This window comes from Marmota monax, unplaced genomic scaffold (genome assembly GCF_021218885.2).
Source record: "Marmota monax isolate L192 unplaced genomic scaffold, Marmota_monax_Labrador192_F-V1.1 WCK01_AAM20220418_F8-fsc00021, whole genome shotgun sequence".
Taxonomy (NCBI): domain Eukaryota; kingdom Metazoa; phylum Chordata; class Mammalia; order Rodentia; family Sciuridae; genus Marmota; species Marmota monax.
The window spans coordinates 11,632,089-11,648,531 of NW_026695228.1; the positions used below are offsets into that span (position 1 = coordinate 11,632,089).

The 16,443-nt window shown below is 44.5% G+C and overlaps 1 protein-coding gene across 1 annotated transcript; it reads right to left on the reverse strand.

Annotated features, from left to right (window-relative positions):
- Nucleotides 1-11,026: 11,026 nt before the first annotated feature.
- Myd88 (MYD88 innate immune signal transduction adaptor) lies at nt 11,027-15,180 on the reverse strand. Its single transcript, XM_046436604.2, has 5 exons — nt 14,740-15,180; nt 13,804-13,938; nt 13,248-13,428; nt 12,963-13,054; nt 11,027-12,790 (listed from the first exon to the last, which is right to left on the reverse strand). The coding sequence occupies exons 1-5, from the start codon at nt 15,113-15,115 to the stop codon at nt 12,636-12,638; spliced, it is 939 nt and encodes a 312-aa protein (XP_046292560.1). The 5' UTR covers nt 15,116-15,180; the 3' UTR covers nt 11,027-12,635.
- Between the last annotated feature and the right edge of the window lie 1,263 nt (nt 15,181-16,443).

The window sequence follows — 16,443 nt, forward strand, 5'->3', positions numbered from 1 at the left end:
AAAAGGGAAAGTAGGGTAATTCTGGAACCCTATCCCTTATATCACAATTTCCTCAGATCTTACCCAGGATTCTTGAATGTATGACAAATTTTCCTGGTGAGAAGGACCTTGTTTTTCCCCTCATTGTCAAAAGAGTTCCTGACTTAGGTTCAGTTTCCCTTAAAATCAGACTCTGAGACTGACCAGGATTTAGTTGCAAATAGTTTGTCCAGGAGGTAAACCCCAGGAGGTGCTCTGTAGGAATGGAGCAGTGAGACAGGAAGGGAAGGACGGTTGTTAAAGGGTACATTAACAAGGGGTTACTGTATGGCTCAGTCATGTCAGGAGACACCTGAGAACTAAAACATCTTAGAATGGTTCCACTTGACAAAGAAGGTGAGTTGTTAAAACACAATCTCCTTTTCTTCTTTAATAAGTTAACACTTGGCCTGGAGATGTAGCTCAATGGTAGTGCTTGCCTAGTATGCAAGTAGGCCCTGGGTTAATCCCCAGTACCACCAAAAAAGAAGCTCAGTACTTTGAAGAACACATTTCTGAGACCAGAAAAAGCATACAGACAATCATAGGTGCTCTTTCTCATGTATTAGGACACTGAAAGCAACCTTTGCTGCAGGCCCAAAGACTATGAGCAGGGTGTAGACAGCATCTACCATTTTGTGTAAACCTAAAACATGATAATCACTCTGGATTGAGAAACCAAGAGTGAAAACGTATTCATGCTTTGCCTTCTTACTGTCATCCCTAAGCAACTTATCAGCCTTGTATTTTGCTTTTACACCTTCAGGATAGAGAAGGAAAGACTAGGGACATCCTTAGTAATCACTAGTAAGTATAGAGCTATAATAATTCAAGTTTTATAGGTGCTTTGTGTGTGTATGTGTGTGGTACTGGAGATTAAACCCAGGACCTCACACATAAATCACTATACCTTATCCCCATCCCTGTTTTTCTTTTTTCTTTTTTTGAAACAGTCACTAAGTTGCCCAGGCTGGCCTTGAACTTGCAGTCATCCTGCCTCAGCCTCCTAAATTACAGACATGTTTACATTGCAGACATGTTTTACTATATGCCTGGCTTTATAGACCCTTTATGAAAGAAACTGAAGTCTGAACATTAATATAGAAATGTGAGAAACTAAGAAAAGCACAATTTTATGTTGCTGGGATGAACTGACTTTCTCAGTTCCCTATCAGTATATGCACTAACAATAGACTCTTAAAATCTGTTCCCTACCATCAATCCCTTTATCATATGCCAACTGTAGTGTGATGTCATCCCTTGTTATGAGAAGGGACAATAACCTTGCATAGTGTACTCTCTGCTTAGTGTCTGGAACAGTGCCGTGTAAAGGCACACGTTCAGTCATAGTGTTGATTAAAGAGTATAAAGATATATCCAAGCTTAGAATCTGAAGCCCATAAGAAACTGACATCTTGATAAATTCAGAAACGAATGTCCAAGGTGACAGGCACTCAGGTCCTATAAGATAGGTAGGTATATAGATTATTTTAGGTGGGTAGTGGGGAATCAGTCAATACAAGGAATCTTATCATTGCTAGACTTGGAGCAAGAGAGGAGCTTCAGAGTCTCCCAAGCTGACAACATGCCAGCTTGATGAGCTTCAGCTGAATTGAGCAGAAGGCAGGAAATACCTGACTGAGGTAGAACTGGTTCCTAAGTGCCATCAATGTTTCAAACAGTATCTCTTAAAGGTTTCATGTGTCTGTGCCAGCATTGGTAGTGGTACATGTCTGTAATCCCAGCTACTTGGGAGGCTGAGACAGGAAGATTACAAGTTCAAGGCTAACCTGAGTAACTTAGTAGACCTCATCTCAAAATTAATGTTTTTTTTTTATTTTTAGAAAAAGGTCTGAAGTATGACTCAATGGTAGAGAACTTGCCTACCATATGTAAGGCCATGGGTTTCATCCCCAGTAACATACACGTACACACAAAAGTGTAATATGACTAAAAATCTACTTCATTAAGATATTTATTGTAGCATTATTATAAAGGGGGAAAATTAGAAACAACCTGTGAGTCCATTGATAGAGAACTGGTAATTATATATATTATGTGGAACATCTTAGGATGCATAAGAAGTTTGTGAGTGTAATTTAACTCTAGCTGAAGTGACAACCTAAAAATCAATCTAAAAATCTTAGTTTTCATACATACACACACACACATGCATGCACACACGGTAATAATGTCTATCTCATTCTATCATCCTTCCCATCTCCACCACCCCAGTCCTCCCCTCTGCACAATCCAAAGTTCCTTCATTCTTCCCTACACACCCCCTCACTATGGATCAACATCCACTTATTAGAGAAAACATTTGGCCTTTGTTTTGGGGGGATTGGCTTATTTCATTTAGCATGATATTTTCTACTTCCATCCATTTATCTGCAGATGCCATAATTTCATTCTTCTTTAAGGCTGAGTAATATTCCATTGTGTATATGTACTAGATTTTCTTTATCCATTCATCTGTTGATTGATTGGTTCAATAATTTAGCTTTTGTGGATACCATAATCTTATAAGTCCTCTTTGGAATCCTAGATCCTCCACATTTAGCCAGCCCATCAATTCAAAGAATACTTACAAACATGGGCCAACAGTAGATGCTGTGTCCATTACTTTTTTCCGTGTGTGTGTGTGTGTGTGTGTGTATCCATTACTTGTGAGGAAATCCCAAGTCAAGGAAACTGGAAAATGGTTTCCCATGTGCACAGGAAGAAGAAACTGATGGTACTGGTGAGCAGCTAACCAGTTTGCTGCACCTGCTAACTTTGGTGGTGCACAGGTTAAGTAAGGGCTTGTTGAGGATAAAAGTAGAAAGACTTTTGTACATTTTGAAGTTGTAGGTCCAAGTATTGCCTATTAAAAGAACCATTTTTATGACTTTTTTGTTAATTTGAAAAGTAATCACATAAATAATATATTTTTCTTAGTTAACTATGGGCTGACAAACAATATGAAGATCAATTGTCCAAAAAATGGAAGAGAGCCAGGCATGGTGGCATGTGCCTATAATTCCAGCTACTTGGGAGGCTGAGGCAGGAGGGTCACAATTTGGAGGCAACATAATGATACCCCATTTCCAAAAAAGATAATTCCACAAAAATATCTTGGGAGCTCATAAACATAAACCTTGGCTACATTAATAATCAAAAAAGTACAAATTAAAACTAAAATGAGAAAATTTCAACCCTCCAGATGGGCAAAAAAGTTAAAGCCACATAATATTAAGTGTTGGCCAAGATAAAGAACAACAGAATCTGCCATCTTCTGCTATTTGGAATGTAAATTGATGCAAGGTCTTTGGAAAACAATGTGATATTACCTATGCTGCCCCTACATCCCAACAATCCTACTCCTAAATATTTACCTAAAATAAACTCTTGTACATGTGTATTCCAAGTAACATACAAGAATACCATCATCAGGCATGTTTTGTAATGACTAAGGAAACCAGGGAAATAAAATATTAAAATATTTGTATGATGGATACTATACACCAGCAGAAATGTATGACCCCTATGCAAAATAAATTGGATAAATCTGAAAACAATGCTGATAGAAATGAAGTAGCAGGATGGGGGTGATGTTCATTGGTAGGGCCAATGCCTTCAATCCCCCACCTCAAAAAATAAATAACAAAAAAACTATATAGGGTACAAGTCCATTCACAAAAAATAAAAATCGGGTACAATTGAATGAATTTTTTTAGATTGTATACTTGAGAAGAGCAAGAGAACAAAATTCAGTTTGTTGATTAGCGGTGGGGGAAGGAAGGCTATACACCCACAGTAGAGCACACGGAGGACTTACTAGATACAAATGTTTCATTTCTCAAATCCACAAGTATTCATATATATTAATATGCTCTTTTTAGGTGAGTTTCACAATTTGTAAGGCTTGGTTTCTCACATCTCAGGTTTATGGCACCCATGCTTCAGCCCTTCCCCTCTTTCAGACCTAGGGAACTTCAGCCAGCACTCTCCAGTGAGGTCTCAGGGTGCCTGCCTTAGCCTGTCACTCAGGCCACACCTCCTTCCAGGAATGAGGCTTCACTTCAGCCCCACCTATCTGGGTCTTACTTTCTCTTCCAGAAGCAGCAATGGCCCACCCTCCCTCCTACCCCACCGGCCCACAGGAATGCTTTTTCTGAAATTGTTCCAGCCCTGAGGACAATCTTGAGTGCTGACTTCCTCTTTCAGACCATTTCTGGGCACTTAGCCTGTGCTGCCCTGTACCCATAGTCTTTTTGTGTGTGTAAATAGTCTGTATTTCAAATTAGGTTGTGGGTGGCCTGTGGGGAGTGAGGATATTTTAAGATAAGAAGTAAAGGTTTTTATGACATTTGTGGGGTTTTGCCCACCTGTGCCATGCCAGCACAGCCAGGGCAGTGTGGAAATTTATAAAGAGCTGTTTTTCTCTCCTTTTTTTAGAAAAAATTGACAAAATATTATATACCAGTTTGAACCTCAAGAATATTAGAATATCCAGGGGGAGGGAGCATAATTTACAAAAAAATCCCAAAATACAGATATCCATCAATAGCTAAACTAAGAACTAAATACTCATTTAACTTCTAATAACTTGATATCCCCCAATCTCTGAACTTAGGAACTGAATAAAGTCAGACAGCATAAAATATCATGCCTAGTTTCATAATATAAATTCAGAGAAAAAGCCCAATAGAAATCTCATGGCAACAATTAAACTGTCAGGCAATGTGCAATATAAATACTTCTATTCAGTAAAATAGCCTTGTGAGGTTTTATAGATGAGGAAATAAACTTAGAAAGGTTAAAAAACTTGCCTTCAGAAATTCCTGGAAATGCTGAGCATAGCTTCTGTCTTATTTTGAGTGCTCTGTAAATATAATTGCTACTCATCAGCTGGTGGGAATAGAGTAAGAGCATTATGGAGACAGAGGTTGAACAAAAGTGCTACATGGTTTGATTCAGGTCTTCTTACTCAGGAAAAACAGGTTTCAACCACCATCTGCAGGATGTCACACCAGTTGCTGCTGTATCACTGCTTGCTTAATTTCTCATTGCAAAATCTAATTAAGGAAATCAAGACTTTCTCCTTGATTCCTAGTGGATTGGAAGCCTTGTTTGCCCTTAGCACCCAACATGAATGATTGAATTAGGGTTGTGGAGCTATAAATATCAGAGTCCTCTGCCTATCTGACCATTGAGTTGAAAATCTTAGGACACCAAGAAACAGTTTTACCTGGTGCACTGGTCCATCAGGTTGGACAGGCACCTCAACCCGCTCTTGTGCAATGGAGATGGTATACACTGAGTGGGTGCAAAGGCACAGTGTCCTCTTCTCACATGCAACCCCACTGCCTGCCTATGTCTCCTCCAGCCTTCCACTTGTGCCCCAAAGGGAACAGACCTGATCACATAATGAAGAAAAAGAAAGCACAGACCTCATTATTATTTCTTTTGCTTATTTTGAATCAATTCTCTCTGCTCCCCCTGCCTCTTGACCTGTTTCTTAAGGTAGAAGCTGAGGTCATTTGATTTGCAGCTGTCCTTTTGGCTTCTTAGCTTCCTAAAATCTGTTTCCCATGAGCCTCTGTTTAGCTGGGTAGGAAGGGTAATCTTATACTTGCCTATTATCTACCCTACTGAATGGGGAGGTCAGAGCTTAAATTCCATTCTAAGGTCCTGGGGAGCCCCCACTCTGTCAGGGTCCATTGCTCTGTACCAGGAAAGCAGCCCCAGTTCTGGATGATGGAACATGATCTCCTTTTTAGGCTAGTTTGTCACAATTTCACATGAAGAATAATTCATAAATGTTTATACAATGCATTTCATAGAGACTGAGGGGCAGTCTGATGGACCAGTGCACCAGGTAACACCCAGGTCAGAACAGGTGCTTTTTGGATTGACCAGCTATCCCCAAGCCTTGTCCTCTACCTGTGTACCACCAGTAATCATCGGCTTATTTGCAATGATATGAACACCATGAATTTCCAGGATGCCAGTAAGGAGGCTATCCCTGCCCTCCTCAACACATGAGCAACTCAATTCCAAAATCCTATTTTAAGGCCACTTCTTGTATCAATCATTGTGCCAGTCAGGAGTCAACAGGAAATGAACTGTACAGTCAAAATGGATAATCTGAGATCAGTTCCAAAAAGAAGCTATTTGTAAAGTCAAGGGCAAGGTGGAAGGAAACCTAAAGGACGAATACTATACTCCAGGGCCAGTGACCTTGGGGAGCCATGACCACACAGAACCCTGAGGGAGCAATGAACAGAGGACTACAGGAGCCAGTAGGGGAAAGAGAAAGAGAGGCTACCTGAAAGCAGCTGCATCTTTGGTAGAGAAAACAAGAGGATAAATACACTGACCTCATTCACTTCCTGCTCTCTGATCTCCAGCTGGTTCCACCCAAGGCCCAAACCCAATAGCAAACCAGAGCCCATGGGGAGCACAGAGCCTGTTGGAGAGCAAGGGGAGGAGTTGTGGAGGAGAAGAAAGACAATATTAATATTAGCACATGAGCCCATCTAGTTTAAACAAACAGGGAATTTGCTGTCTCACATACCTGAAAATCCCAGCAATAAGACTAGAAGTAGGGGTTCACATGATGTCATTGGTGCCAGACCCTGGGAACTTTGACACAATGAGAAGAGAAATAAAATCAAGTCAGGCAAAGATTTTACTGGGACCTCTTCTTGGGAGAAGAAACACAGCTGGGACAAGAAGGTATCTGCCTGGCCCACTGCAACAACAAAAGAAGCTAGTGTTATTGTATTGGCTACAATAACATTGTATTGGCTGCTCTCAAGGGTGAAGTGTAAGACTTGCCCTGATGAGGAAAATGAAAGGACCCTGGCTCTAGTGCACCTAGTCCTGTTTGAGGATGGATCAATGAAGAACATTTCCTATCTGACAAACTGAAGGTTGAGGTGAGACCTTTTAAATGGCTGTCAGGTTATGAGCTAAGACCCAGGACATTTGCTCTTTGGCCCTGCGACTTCATCATCAGTATCTGGCTTGTTTCTCTTTGCATTTCCCTACACAGTGTTGTCCCATCATGTTCCAAAGTGGCTACAGAACTTAACCTTTTTTTTTTTCAAGTACAATTGGATCTGTCAAGGGCTGCAGTGTATCTTATTGACTCTGGCTGGGTTTCATGACATGCTTGAACCCATCAGAGAGCTCAGAAGAAGGAGAGGTGCTGCTTGATGTAGGTCTGTGTCGAAGCTGGGGCTGAGGAAAATTATGGTGGGAAACTCCAAGGAGGAAGAGGAATGCTGATGACTGGTACCAAATGCCACCACCCTACAGCTCCCTCCCCACATGGATGTGATGGAGCTTCTCAACCTTTCTGCACCTATGAAACACTGGGGGACCCTACTAAAGTGCAGAATCTGATCAGTTAGGTCTGGAGTAGAACCAAAGAGTACCTTTTACTTTTTTTTTTTTTTTTTTTTTTGGTATCAGCGATTGAACCCAGGAGCACTTAACCACTGAGCCACATCCTCAGCCTTTTTAAAAATATTTTATTTAGACGGTTTCACTGAGCTGCTTAGGGCCTCACTATCACTGAGGCTGGTTTTGAACTTGAGATCCTCCTGACTCAGCCTCCTGAGCCACTGAGATTACAGGCATGCACTGCCATGCCCAGCTGAGAGTCCTCATTTCTTTTTTTCTTTTCTTTTTTTAATATTTTTTAGTTATAGACAGATGCAATATCTTTATTTTGTTTATTCTTTTTTATGTGGTGCTGAAAATCGAACCCAGCGCCTCACATGTGCAAGGCAAGCGCTTTGCCACTGAGCCACAACCCCCCCCCCCACCCCGTCCTCATTTCTAATAGGGGTTGTCAATGCTACTGGCCCAGGGACTACACTCTGAGTAGCAGAGTTCCTTAGTCACTCAGTCCTGTCCCTAGGGTGGTTACTAGCCACAGTAGGGATTGAACCCTTAGAATAAGGCTACTTCAGATTGGAATATACTGAAAGCATAAAATATAAACCAGATTATTAAGACTTGATAAGGAAAATAAATGTAAAATCTCATCAATTGTTTTCATATGGTTTACATGTTGATATGTTACTTTAGATATAATGAATTAAATAAATTATTCATTTTATCTGCTTCCTTTTGCCTTTTTAATGTGGCTATTAGGAAATTTAAAATCATATATGTGGCTCAGATGCCATGTCTGTTGACTAGAGCTCCACTAAAAAGAGGTAATCCTTGAAGTCAATGAGGCTGGCACTCTTACCACACTTCATTTCCACTTAGGGTGAGAACTAGAGCAGCCTATCTACACCAGAGAGCACAGGAGACTTCCCTCATGGGTCCTCGGACTCCACTTTCCCTCAGGCCCTCAGGGGCAGGTCATGGCAAGTGGTATTGATGCGTGTGTCCTTGGGCAAGGGCATCTGGGATGGACCCAGTGGGGTTTGCTCAGGGAAAGAGGAAATTCAGAAACCACAGAGTCCCTCAAGCTAGCCAGTGTCACTTCCTTGCTCATTTTTGTTTGCACAATTGCCTGAAGCAGAAAGTGCCACCATGCTTTTCCACTTCCTTAATCCTCCTTGCATGCAGCCACCCAGCTAACCTCTCTGTGCTGAGGTTCAACAACCCTGCGCTGCCAGCCTCAGTCCAGAGCCCTGTTGAAGCCTAAATTCCTGGGACCCTGGTCATCCCTGAAAAAACCTCAAGGGTCTTGTCTCACTAATTTGTTCTTCTTTCCAGATGTGCATCTTGTTTTTCCCATTCACTTAAATTATTCCTTTTCTGCTTGCATCTCTTTCTCTTGCTTTTGGTTCACCCTGCCCATTACACCATCTTTTAGAACCCACCTCAGGGCCATCTGCCTCCAGAGGCCCTATCAAAGCATTTGGCCCACAGAGGCCTGTCCTTGGGACTTGTAAAACTTGCTGCTGGGGGCTCGAGCAGCACAACTGCTGCCGGGGCTCTGCTGTCTGATTTTGAGTCACTCAGGTTCTTGCTTTGTGTCTTTATTCTCCCATTGGGTCTTAATTTCCTTGAGGACAAAACCATGCTTGGTTTACCTTCCTATTCTGCCTTGGTTTAGACCAATACAATAAGCAGCTCCTCCAAAAATGAGCTTATGAAATGAAATGGTATTGGGAAACAATACTTTTATAAATGTGTATTATCAGTGATTACTTTTATAATGATGTGTTCTTAAAAAAAAAACATGATGGAAAACTAAGCTTTAATCATTTCTTAGGGACCCAGTGGCTTTGGTTTTTACTTTCTATATTAACAATTGAAAAAAAAAACACTTTATTTTTAGATACTTATAGATTTGAAAGAAATTGCAAAGCTATTCCAGAAGAAGATCCTATATCCTTCTCACAATTTCCCCAGTGAACGAATGTAACTGTAGAACAACATCAAGACCAGGAAGGTGATATTGGTAGAATATGCATGTGTAGCTCTGGGCCACCTTATCACATGGGTAGATTCTGTCACACCACAAACTCCCTAACATTTACAACTGTATAGCTCTGCTTGGGCCGTCTATTCATTCCACCCTCCCCTCCTTGATGAGCTCTAGGCCCTGGCACTTCTGATTACTTCTCCATCTCTGTAATTTGGGTTTATTTGCAGTGTTGTAAGAGTGTCTCTGTGTATAGGATTTCATAGCTCTGGGCAGAACATTCCCTGTAGCTAATGTGTCACAGTTCTACCTGTGTTGACAGTAGAACAGTTCACTGGGATAAGAAGGCCTGTGCTCCCTTTGGGCTACTTGACTCTCCCCACTTATCATGTAACCATCTTAAATATTTTCCCTACACGATTTGAAGGCACATCACAATGCACAGTGCTTAAGACAGGGGACCTGGTAGAGTTTGATCTTCTGAAGAAGGAGGACATTCTGGGAACCCCACAATCATTTCCTTTGCCTTTTTCATTAATGAAGTTGCCCAAGGCAGAAATTTTCACTGCACTTCTCCTGTTTCTTATCTTGCACTCAACTGCTAACTAGTCTTTTGGATTGAACAGTATACAGCCCCAAACTGAAAAGTAGACAGAAAATAGACTGAAAAGAATTAACAAGTAGAACTTCCAAACATCTAGGAAAGCAAAGGGCTTTGGACTTGCCCCTATTTTTTATTATTTCTTTAGTTATTCTTTCTTGATGTTTTAAGATTCCTCCTCTTATCTTTTCCAAGAAATTCTGATAGCCCTTCTCTTAGGAAATCTTGCAGATTTCCATCTGAGAACGTCTTGATATCCTCTTCTGAAGACTGTTTTCACTGGATGAAGGATTTTTTTTTTTTTTTTTGGAGAGGGGTGAAGGATTTTGAGTGACAGTTCTTTCTTCCCAGCACTTGTTAAACCCCTGCTTTCTCACCCCTACAGCTGCTGAGTGGAAACCTGAGGTTGTTCAGATATTTCTAAGATCCCATTTGTCCTGACTGCTTTCAAGATATTGTTTTCTTTGTCTTTGGTCTTCAAAGCTGGACTCTGATATGTCTTAGTGTGGATTTCTTTGGCTTCATTATGGATGGGGTTTGCTCAGTTTCTTGATTTATGCTTTTTGTCATTTTTTTAGTTTCAACCATATCTCCTTGAATACTTTTTTATTAGTTGCTGATGGACCTTTATTTATTTATATGTAGTGCTGAGAATCGAAAGCAGTGCCTCACACATGCTAGGCAAGTGCTCTACCGCTGAGCCACAACCCCAGACCCTTGAATACTTTTTTTAGCTCAAATTTCTTTTCCTCTCCTTTCAGATTTGGGTGGCATACAAACTAGTTCTTTTTTGTACACACTCTGTTAATTATTTTCCAGCCTTTTTGTTCAGGTTGGGTGCTCCTGGTTCTGCATTCTGCCCTGCTGAGATTTGAGCCCAAGAGGAGGAGGGAGCCCCTGCCCAGCCCTCTGGAACCCACCCAACCAGCCAGCCTCTCTTACTGGTGAGAATGCTACCCAGCTTACTGCTTCCAAACGCCTTTCCTGAGTGTGTGTGTGCACACACATACCCACATATACACACCTTCCCAAAATAGAATATTTTTATTATAAACCCAAAATAGAGAAAGATAAATGACAAACACAGGCATTTCTCAGATCTCTTTGAAATTCTCACAAATTATATGAAAAAGGGGTGGATAATGCTTTCTTGAAATTGCTGTAAAATTCCCAATATCAATGGGAGGACAGGATTCTTGGAATCCTGTGGGAAGGCACCTTGCCCCAGCCTGGCCAAGGTGGAGCAGGGAAGTGATTTTCTATTATTTTAGGGCCTTGGGGTCTGTCCTTGAACACAGAGAACTGGGACCATGACATTTTCTCCCTCATAGAGAATTTGAGGGGAAGGTACAAACCACCTTGGGAGGAAGAAAATGTCCGTGCCTGCTATGCCAGTCCAAGGAGCTCTCCTACTCTGTCTGCCCTTCATTGAAACGCTGGCACCTTGGACCCTTTCCAGACTTTGGTTTTAAAGAGAAAAAAGGAATCAAGAGCACCCATTCTTGTCCGGGGAGATGGTCAGACCCCCTTGAAGGTGGAACTTTCCCATGCAGCTGTCCCTGGGAGCTGCACCAAAGAAACATGTACATGTAGGTACCTCTGCGGGTGAGAGTGTATGAGTCAACTTGTATGTGCTCATGTGGGGAAGATTAGGAGTGGCTGTGTGCCCACAAATTTTGGGGAAGGATGTTCTTATGTGGCTTCTGTTTGTTGGCAAACAAAGCAATAGAAATATAGAAAGATAGTGGGAAAACTCTCTGTGGGTGACCCAGGAAGGAAGGTTCTCTGTTGACATGACCCTGGTGACTCAACCCCAGAGGCCTATCTGATGATATGTCAGAGGCCAGGATGCCAATCCAGGTCAAGAAGAACTGAGGAGACCTGACAGGTGTCTGGATGAGTAGAAGTGAAAAGCAGCACCAGCTGTTCAGGATGGTCTTTTGGAGCAGAAGCTTGGGGGAGTCAAAGATGTAGCTGAGAGAAGACCCATTAGAAGCAGGCTCAAGGCGGGATCTGTTAGAAGGAGTAGCCAGCTTCCTCAACTGCCCTACAGAGAGGAGGAAGGGGGTTGTGAGGTGGTGAATAGACATCACAGTGGAAGCAGCTGCCCCAGCAGGCGCATGGTCCCACTGGTGGCCAGCATGTGGTCTAGCAGCAGTCAGCTCTTTCTCAGCCAAGATCGTCTCCTCCAAGAGAGCCAGAGCAATACTCAACCTTTTCCTGCAGTGGTTTGAACACAGCTCCCACCAAAACTCCACATTGTACTGCTCAGGTAGAGAAAGTGAGGTGGAAGATGTGTGAATGGCTCAGAGGTGACTTGGCTGCTACTCTTCTTACTTACTCCTGAGCAGCTGGTGCTGCTTTTCACTTCTCATCCAGCTGACCTTGGTTTACACTGTCCTGGCGGATAACTCAGCAAGTGAAGGTACCAATCCTAGTGGTGGTTCCATCAGGACAGAGAGGTGGTGTCCACATGATGTCTGATTAGTGCAGATGTATCTGTGGAGTTGGCACCTCTAGGAACAGAGAGGCAAGTGGAGCACAGATTCCTCCCACAATCCCAGGAAGAGGCACCAGCAGAAGCACATGGACAGGGAGACAGATGGAGGCACCCCAGGGATCTTAGAGTCATCTTCAGGGCAGGGACAAGGCCCTGGCAAGGCGTGTCCAGAACCAGGACTGGGTGCAGGGGTTGGTGTAGTCACAGACAGTGATGAACCGCAGGATGCTGGGGAACTCCTTCTTCATTGCCTTGTACTTGATGGGGATAAGGCGCTTCTGATGGGCACCTGTAAGCAAGTGTTACAGCACTTTCACCAGGCCCTTGGCCCAGTCAAGGGATAACATCAGACCACCCCCAGTTAAATACATAACACCTATTTACTCACACAAAGGCACAGGGATGCACACAAGCTCAGGTGTGCAGAGACCTGCATCTGGCCAGGGCAAAACTAAGCTTACCTGGGGAGAGGCTGAGTGCAAACTTGGTCTGGAAGTCACATTCCTTGCTCTGCAAGTAATCATCTGACACAACCACCACCATCCGGCGACACCTAAGGGAGAGTGGGCAGGCTGCACATACTATGGTAACTTACTTGAGCGTATTCCCAGGGGGCAGCCTCAGAGGAGGGCCATTGTGACCACGGTAAACAGGGCCAGCTGGCAGGAAAAGCCCAGCATCTGGACCTTTGAGCAAGTCGTCATTCACCCACCCACCCACCCACCCACTATTGGGCCCTAGTCAACCTCTTTTCGATGAGTTCACTAGCGATGGACCAGACACAGGTGCCTGGCAGAACATCACGATCAGACACACACAACTTCAGCCGATATTCTGTCTGTTCTAGTTGCCGGATCATCTCCTGCACAAACTGGATATCGCTGGGGCAGTAACAGATGAAGGCATCAAAACGCTCAGGTACTTTCCCTGGGAGCAGAGCAACAAAGAAGTTGTGAAGGAAACCAGCCAAGAGTTCATTGCCCAGGCAACCTAGTCCTGGACTCCACACCCATCCCAAGATGACATGACTCAGAGAAAGTGCCCTTCTCAGGAGAGGACAGGTGAGGCCCTGGGGACCAAGCCCTGGGTTAACCATCATTTCATGAGAGTCTCTGAGCAACATAGTGGTAGAACTAGTAGTAGCCCCATTTTTTCAGTGGGAAAAACAAATCTCAGAAACCAAGGCTTGCCCAAGGACTCACAGCCCATCTGCTCCCAGCATCCATGCTCTGCATATTACACTGTCCTGTGGCTGTGGCCCACCTGTCTGCCTGTGCCACAGGAATAGTATTGGGCCCTTACCCATGGGGTCATCAAGTGTGGTGATGCCTGACAGCTCCTCTGTCCGTGGTACACTGCTGTCTACTCTGGCCACCTGTAAGGGCTTCTCAGATTCCTGCTCTTGCTGCTTCAAAATGTACTTCTTGCAATCCTCCTCTGTAGGAGAGAGACAGGGTATGTCAGGTTTTCCAGCCCTCCACCCACAGACAGGATCTAGCCTGTCTCACCTCTTTGGCTTTTTTGGAGTCTAGGCCTCCAGCTGCTGGAGCCATAGGCGGCTCCAGAGCTCTGGCAAGCTATGCATGCACACATGCACTCGCCCCCCACCACACACCACCAGAGCTTTGACTCTCCAAAAAGGATATTGTGGAGCTCTGGCCTTGTGGGAAGCCAGCAGCATCCCCTGACCCTTGTCCTTGATCCCCTTCTAGGGCTCCTGAGAATGGAATGAAGGTCTTTTTTCAGGATCCAGGGCAGATTGTGAGAAGGGGGATGAGAGCATGTGAGGAGGGTTGAGAACCCAGGGTTATGGTGCAGTGATGGCAGTGACCCCAACCCAGCAATGTATGCCTGTCTGGGCAGCTGGACCTCCTGTGCAATACATTATAAGAGTGCCAGTGAGTGGCAGAGGAGTTCTTTTCCCAGGCACCTGAAGTTTCTAGACCATCAGCTTCCAGTCCCTCAGTTGTCCTGTTGCCCTACCTGACACAGCTCAGAGGCTCCAGTGCAGCCTCAGACTAACATCTGGCCCAAACTGAGAGCCTCTGCTAAGTTTTGCCCCCATCTTCTTTGCCTCCCAGGGCCTTTGCCGCATTTCCTCTATCCTTATCTTGTCAGAGATACTGACAAGGGACCTGATCATCTCCCTCTGTGAACTTTTCCAGCGCCCGGAGCCATCCCACAGGCTGCTGAGGCCTGAGAAAGTCAGCCTCCCACACCCTGGATCCAAGGCCTCACCGATGCTGGGCCGAAGCTCCACCAGCACGTCTTCACGGCCCAGCGTGGAGAGCAGCTCCAACAACCGCCCTACGGAAGCGCCAGGGCGGCCCTGCCAGGCGTCCAGCAGGCTGCCGGTTGGGTCTGGGCGCGCCTCAAACTGCCGGATCTCCAAATACTCGAAACCCATCTCCTCAGCCAGAACGGTCCAGTCGGCGGCCACCTGTGTCCGCGCATTCAAGAAAAGCGACAGGCGGCGCCGCACTCGCACGTTGAGCGCAGCCAGGGGCAGCGAGGATGTAGAAATGGCCGGGGGTGCAGACTCATCACTGGGGACTTCTGAAGACATGACAGGGTCGTCCTGGAGGATCCTTGACTCTGTAGGGTCGCGTTGCATGTCCCACTTCCTCCTTCTACGGCTCCCTTCCCTCGTCGCCCCAGCTGCTTTCGCTTTTTGAGAAGCGCCGCCCTGCGGTAGAATCTGAAGGCCCACGCAAGGGTGCCAAGTTGGAGCGCCCCACCCCTCACTTGGAGACTTAAGGGCGGTGAATATAGGAATCCAGAACCTGCCCTTTGAGTCTCTTTCTTCTTTCTCTTTTTTTCTTTTCTTTTCTTTCTTTCTTCCTTTCTTCCTTCCCCCCCCCTCTCTCTCTCTCTCTCTCTCTCTCTCTCTCTCTCTAATACTGAGGGTCCATACCAGAGCCTCTCCTATGCTAGGAAAGCGCTCTACCACTGAGCTATATCCCCAAACTTGTCCCCTTTTAATTTTGAGTCAGGGTCTTGCTAATTTGAGTGTGCTGGCCTGGAATTTATGATCATCCTAGCTCAAACTCTGGAGTATCAGGGATTACAGGCATATGCCTCCATACCCAGAAGAACCTTCCCTTTGAGATCTGGATAGGTCGTCTGACTTGTCCTCAAGGGGTCAGGTAGTGGTGGTGAGTGAAAGACCAGAGAGAATGGCCCTATTTCGGGAATTGTAGGAAACTGGCCTAGCTCTATGGGATCTGATGGTGTCACATCCATTTCACTGGGGATCTAAGAGGTTCAGATGGTGCTACCCTTGAGGGTGGTGGAAGAGAAAGGGGGGGGGGGTGTCACCAGGTCTGTTCTCCCTATTCTCTGGGGAACACACAATCCTGTCCGAAGGAGAATGGGAAGAGACCAGTTTTGCATCCCGAAGTGGCAGTGGAAAAGGACACACTGCCTTAAGTTTGAGGCAGGCTATGGCTCGGTGCTCAAAAGGCGGAGAGTTATGATTTACAAGGCGCCTGGTCCTTTGGTATCTGGGTAAAACACAGGACTACTCGCACAGGTCTCTAGTAAATGCATGGTCTTGCCATTGTCCGTCAAGGAGTATTTGGTTTTACTCTTTAGTATTAGGGACACAGTACAGATCTAGGGAGCCTTGATTGGTTTCATTAATTCAACAAGTATTTATTTATCACTTACTATGTGTCAAATACATTGCAGGCGCTCTAACATAGGGTTCTCTCTACCTTGGTGTGGATGTTCTAGAGGGGAGGATGGATACTAATTAGATATTCCAAGCCATGTAAAATTGGTATCAGAATTGTGAGATGTTCTCTCTCTAGCTATAGAGCTTGTCACACTTTCGTATATTTGAAAATCCGTTCTCAGCACCGGCCAAGAATCTTAAATTGCCTAGTTCTGGAAAGACTTCCCGGGAGAGTCCGACCCCTTCGGAGTAGGATTGGGAGCATC

Bases quoted from the DNA above. Each gene is read 5' to 3' on its own strand.
- Myd88 (XM_046436604.2), bottom strand. From the start codon at position 15,115: ATGCAACGCGACCCTACAGAGTCAAGGATCCTCCAGGACGACCCTGTC. The intron at 13,939-14,739 runs GTGAGGCCTTGG...TCTCTCCTACAG, and splicing joins GGAGCTTCGGCCCAGCATCG to AGGAGGATTGCAAGAAGTAC. The intron at 13,055-13,247 runs GTTGACTAGGGC...ACTCTCCCTTAG, and splicing joins AGTGAACTCATCGAAAAGAG to GTGTCGCCGGATGGTGGTGG.